This window comes from Aspergillus piperis (genome assembly GCF_003184755.1).
Source record: "Aspergillus piperis CBS 112811 unplaced genomic scaffold BO85scaffold_1, whole genome shotgun sequence".
Lineage (NCBI taxonomy): Eukaryota > Fungi > Ascomycota > Eurotiomycetes > Eurotiales > Aspergillaceae > Aspergillus > Aspergillus piperis.
In genome coordinates, this window is record NW_020291591.1 from 710597 (window position 1) to 731629 (window position 21033).

Genomic DNA, 21033 nt, shown 5'->3' on the forward strand with positions numbered 1-21033 from the left:
GTCAGGACCGGGACTCAAAAGGCGGGGTCGTAAGGGCGGGCAACAAATGAAAAAGAGTAAGGAGCGTAGATATCAAACTGCGAAGAAGTCGATACAGTTCTGCCCCGCGCAGTGTCTTTGTTTCTCCTGCCGGGAAGAAATCAAGCGCGAATGGTAGCTGAAGCTGAAGCTGGCCGCGAAGAATTCCTCCCGCTTCTGTTGTTGATAGGATCCTCTCCGTCACCGCCAAATCCTTCCACTCCCGGAACAATTCACAAGCGACAAGTACTAGCTGGGATTGACAATCGTGCTTTGAACAGACTCCTCCGGTTTTCTTTTTGGACCTGGGATAGGTTGGTGGAATGCGGGATCGCGCGGTCGCAGGTAGTCGACGGGTAGCTTTCGACGGGACGCAAAACGGGGGGGTGGTGTGGGCGGTCCGAGGGACGTGTTGTCGATAGCCGGGTTGCGCGGTACAACCACCCGTTCAGAAAACGCGGCGACAGCGGGCGACCGATTGAGACAGGCGAATCGAGATTGAAGATAGGATGGCAGAAACTCCCACAAGGCTCCTTGCGCAGAAGGGCCAAGCTCTGGCGTCGGGATGACGGGGGGATTTGGCTCTTGCGAGTTGCCGCAGCACGCGCTTGTTTTGGTCGTGGCGCGTGGGGACGACGCTAGGCCCGTTTCGGGTGACACCGCTGGTGGCCCGCGAAATGCAGTCAAGTCACTTACTCTATCTTACTATATCGGAGTTGTGATAAATAATAGGTTCAATATTTGCAACTATGTCCATTACGTATGTTCTAGTATCTAATCAATGTGTACAGCCCCGCATGATTGCTTGCTTCCAGTAGTCGTCCGGCTTCGTCATGGTAGGTAAGTATTCTTTACAAGTGTGCTGCAAATCGCTATGACGGCTCCCGGCCGTGATCATGTACCAGTAAACGCCCGAAATGAATCATCCTTCAATTGAGTCACCTCAAGAGAATCGCGGAAAGATAACACGCATGTTACGCGCTGGTCCTTCCCTATTCAAAGGCCGCCGCATCAGTCGGTGGTGCCAGACTGCCTTCGATTCGGCGCTTGGCGGCTTGCATCTCCTCCAAAGAGACATCCTCGGTCTTCTTCGGCATGTCGGGCTCATATTGAGCGACGCCAGGGCTGTGGCCCACAGACATGCCGACTCGGATCTGCAACGGATAGGGCATATTAGTACTGACGACGCATGAGGATCACAATGGAAGGTGGCTTACCAATGTTTCCAAAGGACCCTTTGAGTTGTCCACCAGGTCACTGTCGAAGTTCACAGCACCCTCTTCAAAAAGAAGCAGGAGAGTGCTTCCTCCAAACTTGAAGTATCCAAGCTCTTCAGCCCGGGAGACCTTCTCTCCCGCCTTCCGTGTAATGACCGTACTTCCCACCATCATGGCTCCCACGCAAACCACCATGACACGGCCGTGAGCAACCGAATCAATGGGTACCAAAACTCGCACGTTTTCGCCATAAACGTCCAAAGCAGAACGGATCGCCATCGGGTTGACAGTGTAGTATTCACCTTCAATGGTCTTGGGCTCGCCCAAGACACCGTCCACGGGGATATGGAAGCGGTGGTAGTCCTGCGGCGCGAGACGGAAGATTCCCAACGCTCCATTCTTAAAGCGTTGCACATCCTCAGGATATGCGTCGCCCAGAAGTCGAGCAATGGAGAACTCCCTGCCCTTGACCCAGATTCCGGTCGCTTCCTCCAAGCGGTCAAACACGACCGCTCGGCAATCAGCAGGCGATACTACGATCCCGGGCTCCTCAGGGGCTGAGCAGGGCCGAGCACCGGGCTTGAGGGCACGGTAGAAGAATTCGTTGAAGGTCTTGAACTTCTCCACTGGGAGCAAGACCTCAGACATATCGAGTTGATGGAAATTGATAAAATCCCGGATTTGACTGGCCGATGCCGGGTCATCGTACTTCCTGCCCTGTTTGATACTGAGCGACTTCAAGATCTTGCGGACTGTGATAGACGGTTAGTTATGTGCGAGTCAGGCTATAAGCAACAAGCGGGTAATCATACTTCTCTTCTTTTCCATTTCTCGGCTCTTGAGGCCCTTATATAGAAGCCGGATTCCCAGCCGGACATAGACACTCATACGCTCTTCATTGATCTGGCCAGTGATTCGATCCTGAACAAGGATGTTGGCTGAGTTGGCACCCAGCTTATACCCACCATAGGAGATCTTGGTGATCACCTTGGTGTACCACTTGCGCTGGGCCTGACTCGATGTTACGAATCCACCCATGACGAGGTTGTCTACCTGTCTCCAGTCCCGGCTGGCACAGGTAGCAATGTGTGTGATGATGTCGGCATCTGAGCGTGAAGAGAGGCGCGGTTGATGACATAGAGGACATTCTCGGAGTTCAATAACGTGTTCCACACCTCGTTCATCTCCCAGGTCATCTGGAAGGAGGTCCTCCTCCGTGGAACTCGGCTGCTCATCACTCGACAATGTCGGTACTGAAGTAGCCTGAGGATTGGCATTGTGTGAGCGAGGTTCCATGGTGAGTTCATCACCACTTGATTGTTCATCACTCTCACGGCTAGCGGTCGACGGCGTGGGCGAGAGTTTCTTGGGAGGTGAGCCGGGGTCTTTCTGCAGAGCCTGAAGTGTATCTTCCAGGCATATCACAGCCTGGTCGAATGTCAGATCCATAGTATCACTGGGCTCATTCTCCGAGCTGAACCGTTCGAAGAAGCTGTCGATCGTAGACTCCTTCAGGGTTGACCCAAGAGTGTCAAGCATTGTCGTGAGCTCAACTTTGTCGATCCGGCCGCTCTCATCGGCATCATACTGTCTAAGCATGAGTCTCCAGAACTGCTGCCGCAGTGCACGATAAGGCATGTATTTCGCCTTGACAAACAGTTCAGGGAAGTGTTTATCTTCCCATCTTTCTTTGTTTTTCAGGGCTAGTTGTATCCGATAGACCTGAAGGCCATTCGACTCGAGCGGTCCGATCGGATCTCCTTCGAAGCTGGCCGCTGTTGGGGTGGAAGGCTGGCTACTCTCGGGAATTTCAGGGATACTCCGTGGAGGTAGCAATGTCGAAGACTGTTCCTGCAGTGTCTGGCTTGTTAAGGAAGTAGAAGAACCTCTGGGTGTAGTGCCAAATTTGGGTGACGTTGACAAGCTGTTGGCCGAAGGCGATCTGCTGATGGCAATTTTTATCTCTGAAGGCCGGCTGGAATGACCTTGCTCGGCCCCTGTGGGATCCAGACTCGGGTCGACGAATTTGTATAGACCGGTTTCGGGGTCGGCCTCGGGAGCGGACTTTATGAGCGTCTGGACCGGGAACGAAGCGGAAGCAACAAAGTCATTTCCAGAGAACTTGTCTCTGTCCATGACGGTGAATCCGATAGTATAAGATTGTTCGTGTTTCATAACCTGAAAGACCATCTTCTCGTTGTAGACGGGGTTGAGATTGTGACGCACGACCGGCGTTCGAAGCGTTTTTCTACCGAGAGATGTGACCACAAATGGATCCATGTCAAAGGAAGTGCGCGTCACTGTTGCGGGTTAGCAAAGAAGTAGGGGCCATAGGAGGTGGCGCGTCTTACCATTCCGTTCCGGCGGAAGGTCTGTCACTTTGACAATTTCCATGAAAACGATACCCTGTACTCCGTTACCAGCCCCTGAGAATTGATAGGCTCTAGCGGCAAGGGATTTGCGCTTCAAGCGCTTGAGCCGTAGTCTGCGTCTTCTCTTCTCGACGACCTCAGGTTTCGTAGGGTCGTCTGTCTCATCCGAGGTTTCTTCCTCTCTGTCGACATCATCCAGCGTGATGGACGGGATCTGCGGGAAATCATCCTCCTCATCTCCAGAGGACACCATCGTTTTGAACTTGTGATAGGTGTCCGTTGGCGAAGCGTTCGGATTCGATGCGTCGAGGAGTGAAAATTTCAGAAGAATCTCCCCAGAGACCATACTGTCCTTCTTTTTAGTTGGTTTTCGCTTCGATTTGAGTGTATACCATTTTGGCTTGAGGGCATATGTCAGCTCAGCTCGATCTAAGCCACACGAAACGGGCGCCTACCTGCTGATGAACGTCACCATTCTGAAAGATATCTTCCAGTGCTATGTCGAACTCGCCCAGGTAATCTTTGCCAAATCTATCATGGTCCCAACAAATGCACTCCAACAGCGGTACGCCAACCACTGGCATCTCGAATGTCACATTCCATTCTGGGTTCAAGGTCTTGGGAATTGTGGGTGTTGATTGTCGTGCGTCTCCGAGCGTGACTACCAAGTACTGCAGAAGAGGAGGGTTTCGTCAGCCACAAGGCTCGAAAATGAGATTGACTGGTTTCTCCATGATTGATAAAGGGGAACTCACCGGATCGCTAGTCCCTCCTCGATCCTTAGCTGCAAGATTTCGTCCCTGAAGGTATATGCGACCTGGGTTAGCGGATCAATGGAACTGTGGTCAGAGCTTCCGTAGAGCTCCGCGCGCTCGTAGATGCGACATTCTCACTCACCCGAATGACGGAGACTTTCAGGATTAACGGCTTCTGCTCAGGCATTCGCATCGGGCTTGTACTCCTGCTTTGGCCGGGAGTAGGGTTATTGCTTTTCGTGCTCAGATGGCTGCTGAGACGTTGTGGCAATGGTAACCGCACCATGGTGACCGGCCGGAAGTGCGGGGGAAACAGGCTCGACGAAGGCGGAGGAGGACAGGACACGTCGCGTCAACACGGGAAACTGGACAGGGAAAATGGTATTAGAGAAGAACTATCGCATCAATCAAGTGCCATGGAGGGCTATTGGGAAATATAGTACATTGAAAAGCGGCCAGAGCTCCCCGGCCACCGTGACGAAGAGGTGTCACGGTGTGGTTGCCTGTCAGGACGAACTGCCGGCTGATCTAAAGTACTACTAAGTGGTGCTCTCTGTGTCTGGATCCGCCCAGTGAAACCAGGAGACGGAGCCACGATCGGACAGTACGGAAATCAACAGGAGAACTTCACCCACCCTGCAATTGGCACCTTTTTGTTTCTAGCGAAGCAAGGCCAGGAGCATTGCGCCCACAAAACCGGTGACAACGAAAATGGGGTGGAAGAGAGGGAAAGCTTAATGCACGGACTTGGACGGGGTGAATACAGTAATAATAGTAATAATAATAATACGACAGACGACTGGGGAGGGAGGAACCACCCCAACAACAAATAACAACAACCAGGTCGGCAGTAATAATAGGAATAATAATGATGATGATAATGATAATAATAAAAATAATAATAATCAAAGCTAAGGGGTACTAAGAATAATCGATGATGGAGACGGAAACTGGGTCTGGGAAAAAGGAGAAGGAAAGCACAACAGCAACTGACTGACTGCTGCAGCACTCGTATTGTGAGTGGGGATTTTGGGGTGGATGTCGTACTGTTTAAGTCAGTCAGTTCAAGTCCGTGAGTCCCTTTTTGAGTCCTCCTCGATGGGCTCCTTCTTGTACTTGAACCTCGGAGTTCCCAAGACTCTAATTTATTCTGCTGTTTGGGAAGCTACAACAAGATTAATGGGCTGCAGCGAATCCCCAGTTCCCAACAACGGGAGCAAGTGAGGAGTTGCGGAAGCCGCCGGTTACGCCCTGGATGATTGAAACTCCTATTAAATTGGACCCTGGTAATTCGTCGAATGCTATAGGGCTAGAAGGTGCTGGAAGAAGTGGAAAAGCTGGTAGATAAGACGTTCAGGCCCACCGGGCGAGTGATCATGAGTCTTGTGAAATGGAGAAAGGAAAGGAAAACTGGCAGCCTAGTACTACTACTTACTACTTCGTAGAGTGGATGGGGGTTGTGGCTATGGGGATGTGGCTATTTCCGAGCTCTCCCATCTGGACCACTTACCGATCATCTTGTCTTAACTCTGTCTCGTATGCTCTCTACATCTACAGAGTTCATTCACTGGCTATGTACGGAACATCGGAATCCAAATCCAATTACTACTATTGCCGAGCACATTTCTTGCTGCCTGAACGTCATCTGAGAACCCCTCATAGTTTCATCCAAGGCTCAGATCCAATGAGAGCGAATCCATCCAGTAGATCGACTGCCCCTCGATCCGGAAGCATCCAATGGATGTGTCTAACGTGAGATTCACTCGGGCAAAGACGACAACGGAGGGGCTATGGATCACTGCCTCGCTGTCCCTGCTTCAGCCCTGTAACCCCCCACACCCGGAGTAAGTCAACATGTCAATGAATAACCGAAAAGATCGAATGGAAGGGAGTATGAGTAGTAAGTAGTCTATTAAAGGACTGGGACTGTCGGAAGTTCGGCCGATTAAAGATGGTTGCCTGGAGGCGGTGAAAGTGAAGTCACTCTGGTAATTCTGGGTTGGATCTCTCCAGAGACAAAGGCATTAGGCAGTTTTCCTCTCCACTTCCTCATGCTTGAACCATGGTTCGGCCCATCGGTCAAATGCTTTGCAGCTTTAGGAGTCTTGACCGTTGATAATTAGCTATGTGTCGCAGATGATATTTAATCTGTGCTTAGGGGGACTTCACTGTCGGTGTGAGGTTCTCACCGAGAGAAATATTTATTTACCCATGAATGCTTGTGGGAACGAAGCTCAAGCTACGTACTTGAGTCACGAAGAATGATGAAAGTGACTGGTCAGTTGATGGAGCATTCAAGCTGGTTGCGCATCGTACGGAGTAAGGCTTTACAAGATACATGTCTATCACCTGGCTCAATCAGGATCAGATTTACTTTCCTGTACGACCACCAACAGTCCCCGTCAATCTGGGGTCTCCCGAAGCGACACGTTTTTGCACAGTCCCTTGCTGCGGAGTAAACTGCTACTTGCGGGTTAACGCCGACCTCGCAATCGATCCCAAAGAAATAGGTCACCTCTATGGATTTAAGGTGGAATTCTCACTGACCGTCCAGCACGGCTCAGCTGCTGTGCTGTGCATTGGCGGGGTCATTGCTGTATAGACAAGGGCCGTTCTTCGCCATAGTATTTACAGTAAGTGCTACCACAACATGGGTAGTACTAGTTAAGAGTACCCCTTCCACCCCAACCTGGCACTTCCACATCATATCCTCTATTTCAAACCAACGTATTGACGAACCAACACCTCATAGCTACCCAAGCTGGTATTTTAGAGAAGCGGAGGAGCGACCGTCTCTCAGCTGAGCGGGTTCGAAGTACACTTGTCGAGCCATGACTTCAAGACTGATCAGCGAACAGGGACCTCTGACTTGGTTAGTTGTTTGCCTTCGACCTAAATTGGGATAAGCTGCAGCAGACTCATTCTTATGATAGGCCAAATGATTGCTACGTACTAAGGGTCTCTATCGATGCCACGAACTCCTCAGATCTCTCGCGGCACCCAGCCACTGGAGTTTCAAGCTAACGCTCCTGGTCGGCTCTCCTCCAGCTATCCACGCAAAACAGATACCCAACAACTGTAAAACTATTTGACGGGTCTCTGGCCTGTTGGGAAAGATGAAATCGCCTCTCCCCCTCTCTTGATGCATCCATACCGCCTTCCAGCTGACTGAGGCTTTGATGCAGTTAAGCTGTGGGCGGCCGAGTCAGGTCCACGACTAGGCTGGCCGCTAATGCAACAGCGGTTCGGGATGCAAATCAACCTCAGCCGAACACCTGAGCACCACCTATCATATGAAGTACAGGTGGCTGGCAGCTTTTGCTGCGGCCGATCGATTGGCCAAGGCAGACCTTCAGCTCGCCAAAAATTGCAGTGCTTCCTTTGGGTTCCTCCACTGATGCTTATAAGACTCCTTACCTCTGCCAACTCTCCGTGACCTACATTTACATGGTCCATCGAATACCCCGCCATCTTGCTGGATGAATCCCTTCATATCCATGTTTGAACAGTGATTCTGCAGCAAACTTATCCTTCGGGCACATTCCTGCAGATATTCACTGCCATTTTTTGATTTGAAGACAACATGGGCTGGTTTCCGACGACCCTCGATTCCGAAGCACAGAGCTGGCGTTTTGATATCGTCTCCCTTCTGGCCATTATCGGAGGGTCCTCTATTGAAAAGCATAAGCAGGCAATCACGGCGTCCCCATTTGCCGGGTTCCCACGTATCCTACCCGCCCCTGAATCACTGCTGGATACAGATCGGCCCAACCGACTCCCCTCTGTCAAGGAAGTCACCATCATTGGCGTCAAATCCGGTACGCGCTTCACCGAACTCAATTTTTTCGCCAATGTCATTCACAAGCTCGAGGAGCTGGAGGAGTATGAGTTTCGGTCCTACAAGATTACATATCGGGAACCGGAGAAGGACACCATCAAAAGCGCAGCAGAGGTGGACGATGTCGAGAGTGGAGGAACGCAAAATGATGCCGAGCAAAAAAGCCAGCCGGACGACGACAAGAAAGAGGTCATCGTCCCGTTGAAGTCGCTCAGTGCGCTAAATCTAGTGACCTTGATCTCAATTCTAATGACCATCGGCCTCTTCATCTGGGCGGGTATGATCCACGACGGCGTGGCCCTCGTCGCCCTCGCCGCCATGTCATTGTCTACCAGCGCTGCCTGCCTTTCTGCGCAATGGTATCCGAGGCTATCCACCCGTACGACAAAAGCCAAGGTGACGAAGGGGGATATTGTCATGAAGACCCGTAACGGGGCTTTTATTGTGGTAGAATGCCCCGAAGAGATAACGAGAGAGCTGTACGGGGGAGCTGAAAGCTGTCGCTACGTGTTCAAGACTCGAGGCCACCAAGCACTTTTGGCTTGCAGCACGGTCCTTCTTATGGCGGCAATCATTCTCTTCAGTAACTGCGGATGGACGATGCAGATTGCCGTCGGCGTCGCATACATCATCCTGAATATCCTATACTTTGCCCTGGCCTTGCTGATGGATCCGGGGGAAATGTGGGACTTAAGCCGCCGATATGACGTGAAGACAGTCAGAACGGCAAAGACGAGGAGTTACACTAGAGCCTTGTGGGAGGCTATTCGGGAGACCAGCGAGATTGCATGGGTCCGAAAAGGAGGCCTGGCCCCGTCGACCGACGCATGGGATAGATGGTTAGATGAGGCCAAAAACAACTGCGGCAAAAATGCCGCGCTCTGGGATCCTGAAGAGGCAAGAGACCGTCTAATGTCGCAGGCGTCTACCGAGGAGTCTGCTACGTCAATGGAGATACAGCCACGTGCCCCGCCACAAATGTCAGCTAGCAAGTGAGGCTGGCCATGGGGGTTGTATGAATCTGCAGCGCATGCAGATCGATACGGATATTCTCATACTTTTTTTACCATGATGAATTATGAAGTGTTGGATATGAATGATTGACGTTATGACTAGACATGTCTGTTAGCGTTTTGCGGATTCATCATTAGAGCTTTTCTGTCGATTACGAGATGCAGGTATACAGCATAGCGGCTAGACTGGGATATCTTCTACTACCTTGTTGCATTGGCGGGCTAGTTTCATGTTTGATATTTTTAACTAAGAACATACCACTGCCCTAAAGTCACTTTAGCGTTCATGTTATTCAAAGCAGTTGACTCATCGGAAAATATATTATTACTGGGGTTGCCCAGGAACATCTGTCTTTTTCCATACGTACATCTTCGCACCGCAACCTCAAACTCACACTCATACCATAGTTAGTACTATGTATTATTAGAGCATGTCATCATTCTTAATGTCACCGAATGGAACTAAAAGCGAGAACTACGGGTATACCATACCAAGCTTGCTAAATATAGTAAACCCTTACTTAATTGACCAATTGAAGAAGGCTATATATCTCATACTGTAGGCCGCTCAAATAGGTACGGACCATACACAGATATTACGCACGCGAACGAAAATACGATACCCCAACAGCTACTGAATCTGGAATTAATCCCGTCGCCTCCGATCATCTCTCCCCCAGACCTCATCCGCACTAGCCTTCCCCTTCGTCTCCGGAACACGCCAATAAATAAACCCACCAAGGAGACACGCCATACCCGTAAAGACCCAGTAGATCTTGCCACGGCCGCCCAGGGCATCATTCAACATGGGGAAGAATTGCGCTACTACGAAAGTGGCGATCCAATTGGCAGCTAGGGCGCAGCTTTGCGTGGCGCCGACGGCTTCGGGGCCGACGAGCTCCGAGGCGAGGATGAATGGGACGGGGCCTAGGCCGACGGCGAAGCAAGAGACGAAGAGGAGGACGGCGATAGCGGAGAGGACCTTTTGGTTGAAGTAGATGGCTAGGGCTAGGAGCATGGAATTGCATCCCATGCCGGTGATGCTGAGGAGGAGGCAGGATCGACGGCCGATTTTGTCGGGGAGAGGGGAGCAGGCGAGGGTGATGATGAGGTTGATGGCGGAGATGATGACGGTGAGGAGGGCGGCGGTGGTGGGAAGGATGGTCTGTAAGAGGGAGACGCTGTACATGATTATGCTGTTGATGCCGGTGAATTGTTGGGAGACCATGACGCCGACGACGGCGATGATGGCTGGTCGGTAGGTTGGGTTACTGATGGCGTGGATGATGGTGACCGGGGGTTGTTTGGGTGGCATGTTGCCGGATGGTGGCGTGAGGAGCGATTGCTCTTCGCCGGAGATGTCATCGGTTGGTCCTGCTGTTGAGGATGGCCATCCTTCGATTTCCTCTTCGATGTCTGCGTCCTTTCCGCGCAGCCGTTGCAGGACTTGTCTGGCCAGACTGCTCTTTTGGTGCTCGGCGAGCCAGGTGGGGCTTTCTGGGACTAGGGCGAGACCAAGGAGCTGGAGGGCTCCGATGAAGCCGGCGATGGCGAGGATGAATCGCCATTTGCTGCCCTCGCTTAGGAAGTATCCGAGGGACTGGGTTAATAGGATGCCGACGTTGGTCATGACCTGCGTGAAGGCACCAAAGAAACCTCTGGCGCTGGGTGGAGCGATTTCGGAAATGTAGATGGGGCCGACGACAATCGCAGCTCCTGCTCCAATGCCGGACAGCAGCCGGCCTAGACTTAGGAGGGAGATGTTGGATGCGCATGTTTCAGCCACGGGGCCCAGGATGAAGAATAGCGTGGTTGCTCGCAGAGCAAAGAGGCGACCATGTTTGGTGGCAACTGGTCCTGCCAGCAGGGCTCCCAAAAGTCCACCAAGGGTGTAGATTGACGACACCAGGCCGAATTGCGAAGCGTTCATGGGGATACATTGTGGTAGAGAGAGTGCCTCGGTGGAGGAATGGATGCTCTTCCGCTCGCAGGTGATCACCGCCTGAGGGGCATTAAGTTCGGCCTGTCGGATAGTAAGTGTCAGTATGAGCCGGGGGGTTGAGGTTGTAGATGTGGAAAGGGTAAAACCTACCAGGTGATAACCGAATTGGAGTGGTCCTAATGTTGTGATAAACACGAGGTAAATCAAGTATGGCGTGACCTTAGATCGGATCGGCTCTGGAGAGACCATGATTGTGGTTTGAGACGTTGTCGAGTACGGGGGGTCCCAAAAATCCACAGAGCTCTCAGTCAGTAAATGGGGGACAGATCTGCTGTTACCCGGTCATTGCACCTGGATCCTGGATGAATGGAAGGGAATGGCAGTCAGTCGGAGAGCAAGCGTGTTGATGACGTTGCGGATGGGCGTCTATAATCGGGACAAGGAAACTCCGCGTTATCGGGGGGAATCCAGGGGGAGGAGTCTTATCAACAGGAGGGAGTGCAGTGGATGGCTTGCAGATGGTGTATTTAGGAGAGATATAGGATGGAAGACAGCAATTTACGATTGAGATAGGTCAATTGTAGAAATATAAGCCAGACAGGGTTCAAACATCCTACAAAGTACAATTATAATTATATATCGTGTAATTGTTGATAGATGGATTGATCAATTGATTGATTGCTTGGGTGAGGAGGGGAGGACTCAGAGTGCTGAGTCAGCCACTTTCCCTCCGATGCAGCCTCACTCTTTCCAGTTCACTCACTCACACACTCTCTCTCTTTGGCGCCGGTTTTTGGCTTTTGGCTTTGCGGTGTTTCCCTCTTATTTGCCTTTTCGGCTTTAAGTCCTTCTTGTTTTTTTTTTTCTTCCCACTCCTCTCGGCGCGTGTTGGTCCGTCTCAACTCACTGACCATCTCTCCTCCTGCAGGCTTGCTGTTGGACCTTTTGTGCTTTCCCCATAGTGGTGGAGATCAGTGTCTCCGCGTATGGTTCCCGGACTCCATCGCAGCGTTGCAGTTTCCACGGATAGCCTAAAAGTACCCTCTTCTGACCTGACCACTTTCCCCTAACGCACTAATCATCATCTCTCCTTCCTCCCTCACGCTCCTCTGCCTCTGACTCTCTTTTTCCGGTCGCCTCCACCTCGTCCATGAGTCTGACAAACCCGCCTTCCTCGTCCGGCCCGTTAAGTACGACTTCCAGGCCCGCTGCGGCCACCGTCAGCCAAAGTCTGTCTCTAAAGAAGAGCCTGCAGGCTGCTGTTGATGGTAATACCGGTTACTGTTACTCTGCCTCTGCTTAGCTTGACTTGACGCTTTTCCTGTCTTTCCCCTTCCGAGCACCCTCTTTTCGCCCGTGTTGCCACTTTTTATTTTCTTATTACTATTATTGATCCGCTGTCTGAACCCGCTCCGTCACCATGTACTTTGGTTGAACCTTGCGCTGCTGTCAGATCTACTACTACTACCATTTTATCTTTCCTTACATAATCGTTAAATGCCCTTGAACAGTCCCTGTCTCCACGCCTGTTAAGGGCTGTTCTGTCTGTTCTTTTTCCATGATGTTTGGAAGGAGCTTCCCGTTCTATAATTCTCTCGGCGGGTTTTATCCACGTGGTAATGGCTTTCCCTCTCCAGACTAACCCGCCGTCTTTTGGCCGGTTATAGAGGCTGCAACAATCTCGCCTCATCCTTCTCATCCTTCTTTCCCCCATTAGCTCTCCCCGTTTCACCCCCTATTCCTTTTGGTCTTTCGGACTTTTACTCCACTCCCCCTTGATCCTTGCTCGTGGAATTTGATTGGCTGTTGAATTCTTACGCTCGTTGTGGACAAGTGCATAGTCCCCCTGCTAACACCCTATATCAAGAGAGTCTAGATGCGAGAAAGCCTCCCGGCTCTGGTTACACCAGCAAAGTACGTGTGCGCGATAGATACCACATTGTGGGATTTATCAGTAGTGGTACTTATGGCCGTGTCTACAAGGCCATTGGCAAAAATGGCCAGAAGGGAGAGTTTGCGATCAAAAAGTTGGCATCCCACTCCTGGCATATCGGCTTCATCACATGACTTACCCGCTATAGGTTCAAGCCGGATAAAGAAGGCGAAATCATTCAGTATACCGGTCTTTCCCAGTCGGCCATCCGAGAAATGGCCTTGTGCTCAGAATTGGACCATCCCAATGTAGTGCAGCTGGCAGAAATTATCCTGGAGGACAAGTGTATCTTCATGGTCTTTGAGTACACAGAGCATGATCTGCTCCAGATTATTCATCATCACACCCAACCGCAAAGGCATGCCATCCCGGCCTTGATGGTTAGATCGATCCTCTTTCAGCTGCTCAATGGCTTACTGTATCTTCACACCAACTGGGTACTGCATCGGGACCTCAAACCAGCAAACATCTTGGTGACCTCAAGTGGTGCGATTCGCATTGGAGATTTGGGACTTGCCCGTCTCTTCTACAAACCTCTTAACTCTCTCTTCTCTGGAGACAAGGTTGTCGTCACCATCTGGTACCGTGCCCCTGAGCTCTTGATGGGGAGTCGACACTACACCCCAGCTGTTGACTTGTGGGCCGTCGGGTGCATTTTTGCGGAGCTGCTATCGCTCCGCCCTATCTTCAAAGGCGAGGAAGCCAAGATGGACAGCAAAAAGACGGTGCCATTCCAGCGCAATCAGATGATGAAGATTATCGAGATTATGGGGCTCCCAACCAAGGAGATCTGGCCTGGCATCGTGTCCATGCCAGAATATTCGCAGCTGCAGTCCTTGGCAATGTCGCGTGCCCCGGGGCATTTCAACCGATCCTCCAACCTAGAAGGCTGGTATCAGAGCTGCCTGAAGAACAACGGGTACTCCGCCAACTCGAGTGCTGGCACACCCGGGGCAGATGGTTTCGATCTGCTGTCACGCCTACTGGAATACGACCCGACCAAGAGGATCACCGCGCAAGAAGCTCTCGAGCATCCCTACTTCAAGAACGGGGGTCCTATCTCCGCCAATTGTTTCGAAGGATTTGAGGGCAAATATCCTCATCGTCGAGTGACACAGGATGACAACGATATTCGCTCTGGCAGCTTGCCTGGCACAAAACGCAGCGGACTGCCTGATGATAGTCTGTTGGGAAGGGCAACCAAGCGCTTAAAAGAGTGATATTATTTTTTTTTTTTTTTTTTTTTTTTTCAATATCTGAAGAATGTTTGGATGTACAAGGAGTTTAGGGCTGGGTGGCATTTTGTGCGAATATCTAGATATGCATTTGGAACTGGCGTTTTTTCTTTTTATCTTGCAAATATATTTATCTTCGTGCACAAAGGTAGAGATTAGGGAAATCCCGAACGAGCAAGCATGTATACAATGAAATGAGCCAACTTTGAATTTGTGACACGGTATCATATGTGTTCAATCTTGACATCTCCAGAATATGCCGATAATCTTAAAACTAAATGCAAATGACGCCCTCCCCGACCCTTAGACAATAGTACCCTAATCCAATCCCAGTATCCTAACATCAACCAATCCCATACAAATCATGACAATATCAATCAATATCCTATAAGTAACCATCAAGTTAGCAAACCCACATTCAATCTCAAGGAGGTAACAGAACATATACGTACCACTCTGCTCCCTCCGACCACCCCCCTCCCCAGCATCCCCACCATCATCATCACCACCACCCCCACCACCCCCAGCAGCAGAAGACGCGGCATCCCGAATGGACTGCTCATCCCCTCTCAACTTCTCAAAGTAGGACTTAATATCCTCCGCACTAACCGCCTTACCCGTCTCCGCAAACGGCTTCAGAAACTCCTTCACCTTATCGCGCAGATGGTTGTACACCATTGCGCCCTCGATAGCACGCACTCGGTCGATATTGCTCAGTGCGGCTTCGCCCCGGTCGAGAAGACTGCCTGTGCCGGTGCTGCCTCCGCCGTTGGGACCCTCGCCGTCGCCGTCTTCGGACATGGGCGGTTCGTAGGTCTCTTCTTCTTCGCGCAGTTGAGGGTGTGATGCTAGGTGTGGGTAGCAGTCGCGGCAGCGGCAGAAGTGGTCGCGGAAGTCGTCTTTCAGGAAGAGGGAGAAGGTGCGGGTTGGGGGGTGAGTGGGGAGGTGGGTGTGTTTGGGTGGGGAGGGTTCGGTGGTTGTGGTGGTGGTTTTGTCGGTGTCTTGGGATGTGTCGAGTTTGACTTCGGTGGTAGTGGTGGTTGTGTCGTTCTTTTCGGGCTTGGGATCTTCTGTAGGCTCCTCTTTTGGTCGCTTTGGAGCAGGATCGCTTTCCTCGTCGGCGCTGTCGTCCGCTTTGCGTTTCTTGGGGTTGCTGGGTTGCTCTGGTTCTGTGGCCTGGGGTGTTTGTTCGGTGGTGATGGGCTTGGTATCCTCTTCTGTGGGTTTGGCGAGTCCGCCTTCTTTGTATACTGGGGGTAGGAAGCCTGGCGTTCCTGCGTAGCGCTTTACCCAGGGGTTTGAGTCGACGCACTTGTAGCAGAGGAAGATCGCAAAGTCCTCTTCCGCAGGGAATCCGGGCGGGAGGGGAGTCTCTTCTTCCTCGTCATCGTCGGCTGCCTCTCCATCGGTAGCTCCATCTTTCTTCGCACCCTTGTACCAGTCGCGCGGCAGGCCGATCAGGCATTCTGGGTGCCACCAGTCTTCGCCGCACCCACCGGTCTCTACTGTGCCCAGACCTAAACACTGGAACATCGTACCGCGTTCCTTATGCGGGTCATAGTCCTCGCCGCATCCGCAAAACTTGTTCTGGAAGTTGTGGTTGTATTTGTTGCCTTGGTGAGGTTGCTCTGAGTGCACGCCTTTCGCGCCGGTCTTGGGGTCATTCCGAAGGGTGCATGGGGAGGTGGCGGGCATGCGGGTTGTTCCACAGTCGCAAACAAAGTTCCGCTTGTTGAAGAGCTCGACGAGATCGTGTTCGCCATGGCAGGAGATGGAGCATGAGTAGCACACGGCGGCGGGGGTATATGACTCTTCGGAGGTGGAGGGGTTGCAGGTGAGGCAGGCGAAAAGGGATTGGCGAAGGGGTCCTAAATCTTGTGTACAAGTATCGAATGACTTGTATAGGTGTCAGTGTGTCTTATACTTCTTCACCTTTTTCTTCTCGATACGTAGGCAAGGTGAGCTTACATATGGGAGGACTTCACGCGCATCGGCTTCAAGTCGAATTTGCGATTCAATGAATCTATAAAGGCATTAGTGGTCTGCGCAACTAATTCTGCGATGTAATCCCAGTGCATGCGCGTTGCAGGTCGATGAAGACTCACTCCTTCGCGGTCTGCGAGTTTTGAGAGCTGAAGCTCTCGCGGCGCCCTGCGGTAGTCTGTCCGTTCAGTGCCTGTCCGGCATTGAGGGGTGGGTCGCCCGACTCGGTGTTGGCCATGTCTATCAGATATCCGTCACGCGATATAGAAATAATCTCAAATGAAAGTTCCTATGTAAAGAAATTGATCGGATTTTGAAGACTGAATGTTAGGTGATGGTTGCGCATACGGAGGAGGCTGAGCGGCGGCGATGGGAACGCGCCGGCGCGCAACCGTAAAGTGTTTGCCGTGTTTGCACCTATGGAGTTGGTAATCTGCTCTAATTTCACCAGGTTGAGACTTTTGATTGATGGTCTGAAAGGTTACTTTCAAAAGTATAATAAACTAATTGATGGGATTCTGTATCTAATCTTTATTGTAGGCTCTGGTGTGGATTGACGATGCTTTTAGTAGCTAAGTATAAGCGCAGTTGGATTGTTTCTCGCTCCTGCAGAACCACCCCGCTGTAGTCTGTACATACCTCGGTGACAATCTAACTAGACCATGAGGAGTAATTCCAATATGAACTATTCTGCATGACGTACCCAGAGCTCCATTTTCCCACTGCCCAGAAGTCGAGCGTATCCACGAAGCATCTTCTATTCCACTTTTCGTTGGGCTCAGGGCGGGTCGCATTTCCGAATCGGGGTTTAATTGAAAACGGACGCGTCGCTGGCGCGTCTCGGAGACGCGTTCGGCGCCAAGTCCAGGATCTTCTCAGCTTGTGGCCCTTCGAACTCCTGCGTTGCCCAACGGAAAAGAAAAAAAGACCCTCCGCACGGCTGTCTCTTCACCTTCCCTCAGTCTGCCCCTTCCACCTCCCCGCCTGTCAGACTGAACACCACACACAATGAGGTATGTAGTGTCCTCGCCCAGTGATTGTCAATGTTGCTTGGAACCACCTTGTTTGGTTGCCCCTCAAAACATTCGGAATACTAATAATGTCTTCCCAGTTCACCACTCCGTCCCAGCAATTCTGCTGCAAACCGCGGCTTAGGGAACCTGGGTCGTCGTAAGAGATCCAGAGAGCCCGATGATGAGACCTCATCGGTTGTTCCCCCCTCGAGTCGTAAGTCATGCTGTGGTGGATGGCTGGTTCCTGATACTGACGCTGGCAATAGCCCCCCCTTCTTCCCCTCCCATGCTTCCTTTCGACGACGATGACAACGAGCGCGATGAGGAAGCAGAGCTCCTGGGTGACATTGATGATATCGACGAGATGGCTGAAGACGAGGACGGAATCGATCTGTTTGGAGACAACTTCGAGAAAGATTATCGAAGCACAGCAGACGACCAGTACAGAGGGGAATACATCGACGATGAGGGTGACCATGAAGAACTTGATGTCGCTACTCGTCGTCAACTCGAAGCCCGCATGAACAAGAGAGATCGAGAACTCGAACGTCGCCGTCGCATGCCTGCGGCTTTCCTGCAGGACGACGAAGATGGTGACATAGATCTTACTCGTCAACCCCGTCGCCGGAGACACCACTACGACGAAGATCGGGACGACGTCGAGATGGGTGATGATGCGATGGAGGAGCTCTCCCTGGAGGAGTTGACCGATGTCAAGGCTTCTAACCTTACGGACTGGGTTCTGCAGCCCCAAGTCCTTCGCTCCATCTACAGAGAATTCAAGTCCTTCTTGACAGAATACACCGACCCTGCCGGTGCTTCGGTCTACGGAAACAAGATCAAGACCCTTGGTGAGGTGAACTCGGCATCCCTTGAAGTTTCTTACGCCCATCTACTGGAAACCAAAGCGGCTCTTGCCTACTTCCTTGCCAACGAGCCCACTGAGGTGCTGAAGGTCTTCGACCAAGTCGCGCTTGATGTCACTCTCTTCCACTACCCCCAATATCACGATATCCACAACGAAATTCATGTCCGCATTACCGATCTCCCTGTCTCCTATACCCTCCGTCAACTGCGCCAGTCCCATCTCAACTGCCTTATCCGCGTCAGCGGTGTCGTTACTCGCCGTACCGGTGTCTTCCCGCAACTGAAATATGTCATGTTCGTTTGTGGAAAGTGTAACATCACTCTTGGTCCCTTCCAACAGGAAGCCAGTGCGGAAGTCAAGATCTCGTACTGCCAGAACTGCCAGTCCAAGGGACCCTTCTCTGTGCACTCCGAGAAGACCGTTTACCGCAACTACCAGAAAATGACCCTCCAAGAATCTCCGGGCTCCGTCCCCGCTGGTCGTCTCCCCCGCCAGCGCGAGGTCGTCCTTCTCGCAGATCTCATCGATTCGGCTAAGCCAGGTGATGAAATCGAGGTGACGGGTATCTACCGGAACAGCTACGATGCGCAGCTCAACAACAAGAACGGCTTCCCTGTGTTCGCCACGATCATTGAGGCCAACCACGTTGTCAAGTCTCACGACCAGCTGGCTGGTTTCCACTTGACCGAAGAAGATGAGCGGGAGATCCGTGCCCTATCCAGGGACCCTGAGATTGTCGACAAGATCGTTCGCTCCGTTGCCCCTAGTATCTACGGTCACCTGGACGTCAAGACCGCAATCGCCCTTTCCCTCTTCGGTGGTGTCAGCAAGGAAGCCCAAGGCAAGATGTCCATTCGTGGAGATATTAACGTCCTCCTGCTGGGTGACCCCGGTACCGCAAAGTCCCAGTTCCTCAAGTACACCGAAAAGACTGCCCACAGAGCCGTTTTCGCTACCGGTCAGGGTGCCAGTGCTGTCGGTTTGACAGCCAGCGTCCGTCGCGATCCCCTCACCAGCGAATGGACCCTCGAAGGAGGAGCGCTTGTCCTTGCAGACCGCGGTACCTGCTTGATCGATGAGTTCGACAAGATGAACGACCAGGACCGTACCTCCATTCACGAAGCCATGGAACAACAGACCATCTCCATCTCCAAGGCTGGTATCGTGACCACCCTGCAGGCTCGCTGTGCTGTCGTTGCTGCTGCCAACCCCATCGGCGGCCGCTACAACAGCAGCGCACCCTTCTCCGAGAACGTCCAACTCACCGAACCCATTCTTTCGCGTTTCGACATTCTCTGCGTCGTCCGCGATCTTGTCGACCCAAGCGAGGATGAACGTCTCGCCAACTTCGTCATCGAGTCCCACCACCGCGCCAACCCCGCCCGTCCTCTCCGCGACCAAGACGGCAACCTGATCAACGCAGATGGACACCCCATCGACGAAGACGGCTACCGCATTGACAAGAAGACCAAGCAACGCCTGCCTCTGACCGACGAGGAACTCGCTACCCGGGATGCTGAGAAGCAACGACGCGAAGACGAGAAGGACGGCGAAATCCCTCAAGAACTCCTCCGCAAATACATCCTCTACGCCCGTGAACGCTGCCACCCCAAGCTCTACCAGATCGACCAAGACAAGATCGCCCGTCTATTCGCCGACATGAGACGCGAATCTCTGGCCACCGGCGCTTACCCCATCACCGTATGCCTCCCTTCCTATCACCCTGAACCAATACCAGGAGACAAGACTAACTAACAATCCATCCAGGTCCGTCACCTCGAAGCCATCATGCGTATCGCTGAATCCTTCTGCAAGATGCGTCTCTCGGAATACTGTTCCGCACAGGACATCGACCGTGCCATCGCGGTCACTGTCGATTCCTTCATCGGTAGCCAGAAAATCAGCTGCAAGAAAGCTCTGTCCAGGGCGTTTGCCAAGTATGTACCCACCACTCATCAACGAAAGAAAACAATGCATACTAACAATCCATCTAATAGATACACACTCTCCCGCCCCAAGCCCCAATCCAAGCGGAGAGCAGGCATCCCCGCCCCTGATCCATTCAAGCCGCGCATGCAGTCTTCTACTAGGGCGCGGTAAAAAACCAAAATCTTACCAGCGTCTTCATTATTCTTCGTACATGGTTCCTGGTTTCGGTCATTAGGGGTTTTGCGTGGGGTTTCGCTTTAACTGGCAGCATTATGAATATGGGTTGATTGTGATTGTGATCATACATAATTATCACATATCACGTTTATGGGAGTTGAAGGTTGAAGGGTTCATTGGGGGATTTTTATATCTTTACTTTATTTTCCATCATGATGTTAATCTATGTGATCATGTGTGTCTTTGTGTGGGAATGAATGAGTCTTAATAACTCCCTTTAGTGGTGGTGGTGGTGGTTGTTGTTGGATTTGGATTGTTTATTCAACTTGCTGCTACAGTGCTAGCTAACTAGCTAGCTCGGATATACCTAAGTAACTGAATTAAGTATTTATGGACGAAATATTTTTTCTTTTGGGTATCATGCTACTTTACTTAAGAAAGATTAGGGATTCCAAAACTGCTAGTGTGTAATGCGAGATTATCAGTACTACTACTACTACTACTACTACTACTACTACTACTACTACTACTACTACTACTACTACTACTACTACTACTACTACTACTACTACCGTGTTTAATTCCCAGCCGACTCAGCCACCACGAATGTAAATTAGTCTCATACAGCAGATAGATAGATAGATACTTTTTTTCTTTTTTCTTCACAGATCAACATATCTCAGGCCATTGTTATTATACTACTTCGTAGGTAGGTACTGGAATCATAAGTTGTGAAATCG

General features: G+C 51.4%; 7 protein-coding genes across 7 annotated transcripts; 4 read left to right on the forward strand and 3 right to left on the reverse strand.

Annotated features, from left to right (window-relative positions):
- Positions 1–1010: 1010 nt before the first annotated feature.
- Positions 1011–4648, reverse strand: BO85DRAFT_433340 (putative phosphatidylserine decarboxylase Psd2; the record flags this gene model as incomplete). The annotated part of the gene is made up of 7 exons (XM_025658420.1): positions 1011–1172; positions 1236–1987; positions 2048–3535; positions 3587–4007; positions 4063–4278; positions 4363–4407; positions 4505–4648. 7 exons carry the CDS (start codon positions 4646–4648, stop codon positions 1011–1013), a joined length of 3228 nt encoding a protein of 1075 aa, XP_025520666.1.
- A 1167-nt stretch (positions 4649–5815) lies between these two features.
- Positions 5816–6586, forward strand: BO85DRAFT_444084 (uncharacterized protein). The gene is made up of 2 exons (XM_025658935.1): positions 5816–6466; positions 6532–6586. Exon 1 carries the CDS (start codon positions 5828–5830, stop codon positions 6116–6118), a length of 291 nt encoding a protein of 96 aa, XP_025520667.1. The 5' UTR covers positions 5816–5827; the 3' UTR covers positions 6119–6466; positions 6532–6586.
- Positions 6587–7945: 1359 nt separating this feature from the next.
- BO85DRAFT_359950 (uncharacterized protein) lies at positions 7946–9196 on the forward strand (the record flags this gene model as incomplete). Its single annotated transcript, XM_025655532.1, has 1 exon — positions 7946–9196. One exon carries the CDS (start codon positions 7946–7948, stop codon positions 9194–9196), a length of 1251 nt encoding a protein of 416 aa, XP_025520668.1.
- A 390-nt stretch (positions 9197–9586) lies between these two features.
- BO85DRAFT_444087 (putative MFS glucose transporter) lies at positions 9587–11780 on the reverse strand. The gene is made up of 2 exons (XM_025658936.1): positions 11306–11780; positions 9587–11236 (listed from the first exon to the last, which is right to left on the reverse strand). Exons 1-2 carry the CDS (start codon positions 11402–11404, stop codon positions 9860–9862), a joined length of 1476 nt encoding a protein of 491 aa, XP_025520669.1. The 5' UTR covers positions 11405–11780; the 3' UTR covers positions 9587–9859.
- A 1124-nt stretch (positions 11781–12904) lies between these two features.
- ssn3 (cyclin-dependent serine/threonine protein kinase SSN3) lies at positions 12905–14475 on the forward strand. Its single transcript, XM_025665611.1, has 2 exons — positions 12905–13182; positions 13237–14475. Exon 2 carries the CDS (start codon positions 13304–13306, stop codon positions 14306–14308), a length of 1005 nt encoding a protein of 334 aa, XP_025520670.1. The 5' UTR covers positions 12905–13182; positions 13237–13303; the 3' UTR covers positions 14309–14475.
- Positions 14315–16637, reverse strand: BO85DRAFT_409987 (putative metaphase-anaphase transition protein (Mlo2)). Its single transcript, XM_025657458.1, has 4 exons — positions 16429–16637; positions 16292–16346; positions 14776–16219; positions 14315–14708 (listed from the first exon to the last, which is right to left on the reverse strand). Exons 1-4 carry the CDS (start codon positions 16542–16544, stop codon positions 14701–14703), a joined length of 1623 nt encoding a protein of 540 aa, XP_025520671.1. The 5' UTR covers positions 16545–16637; the 3' UTR covers positions 14315–14700.
- Positions 16638–17217: 580 nt separating this feature from the next.
- Positions 17218–20690, forward strand: BO85DRAFT_386343 (MCM DNA helicase complex subunit MCM2). The gene is made up of 5 exons (XM_025656626.1): positions 17218–17319; positions 17418–17533; positions 17586–19888; positions 19955–20124; positions 20185–20690. Exons 1-5 carry the CDS (start codon positions 17315–17317, stop codon positions 20285–20287), a joined length of 2697 nt encoding a protein of 898 aa, XP_025520672.1. The 5' UTR covers positions 17218–17314; the 3' UTR covers positions 20288–20690.
- Positions 20691–21033: the final 343 nt, after the last annotated feature.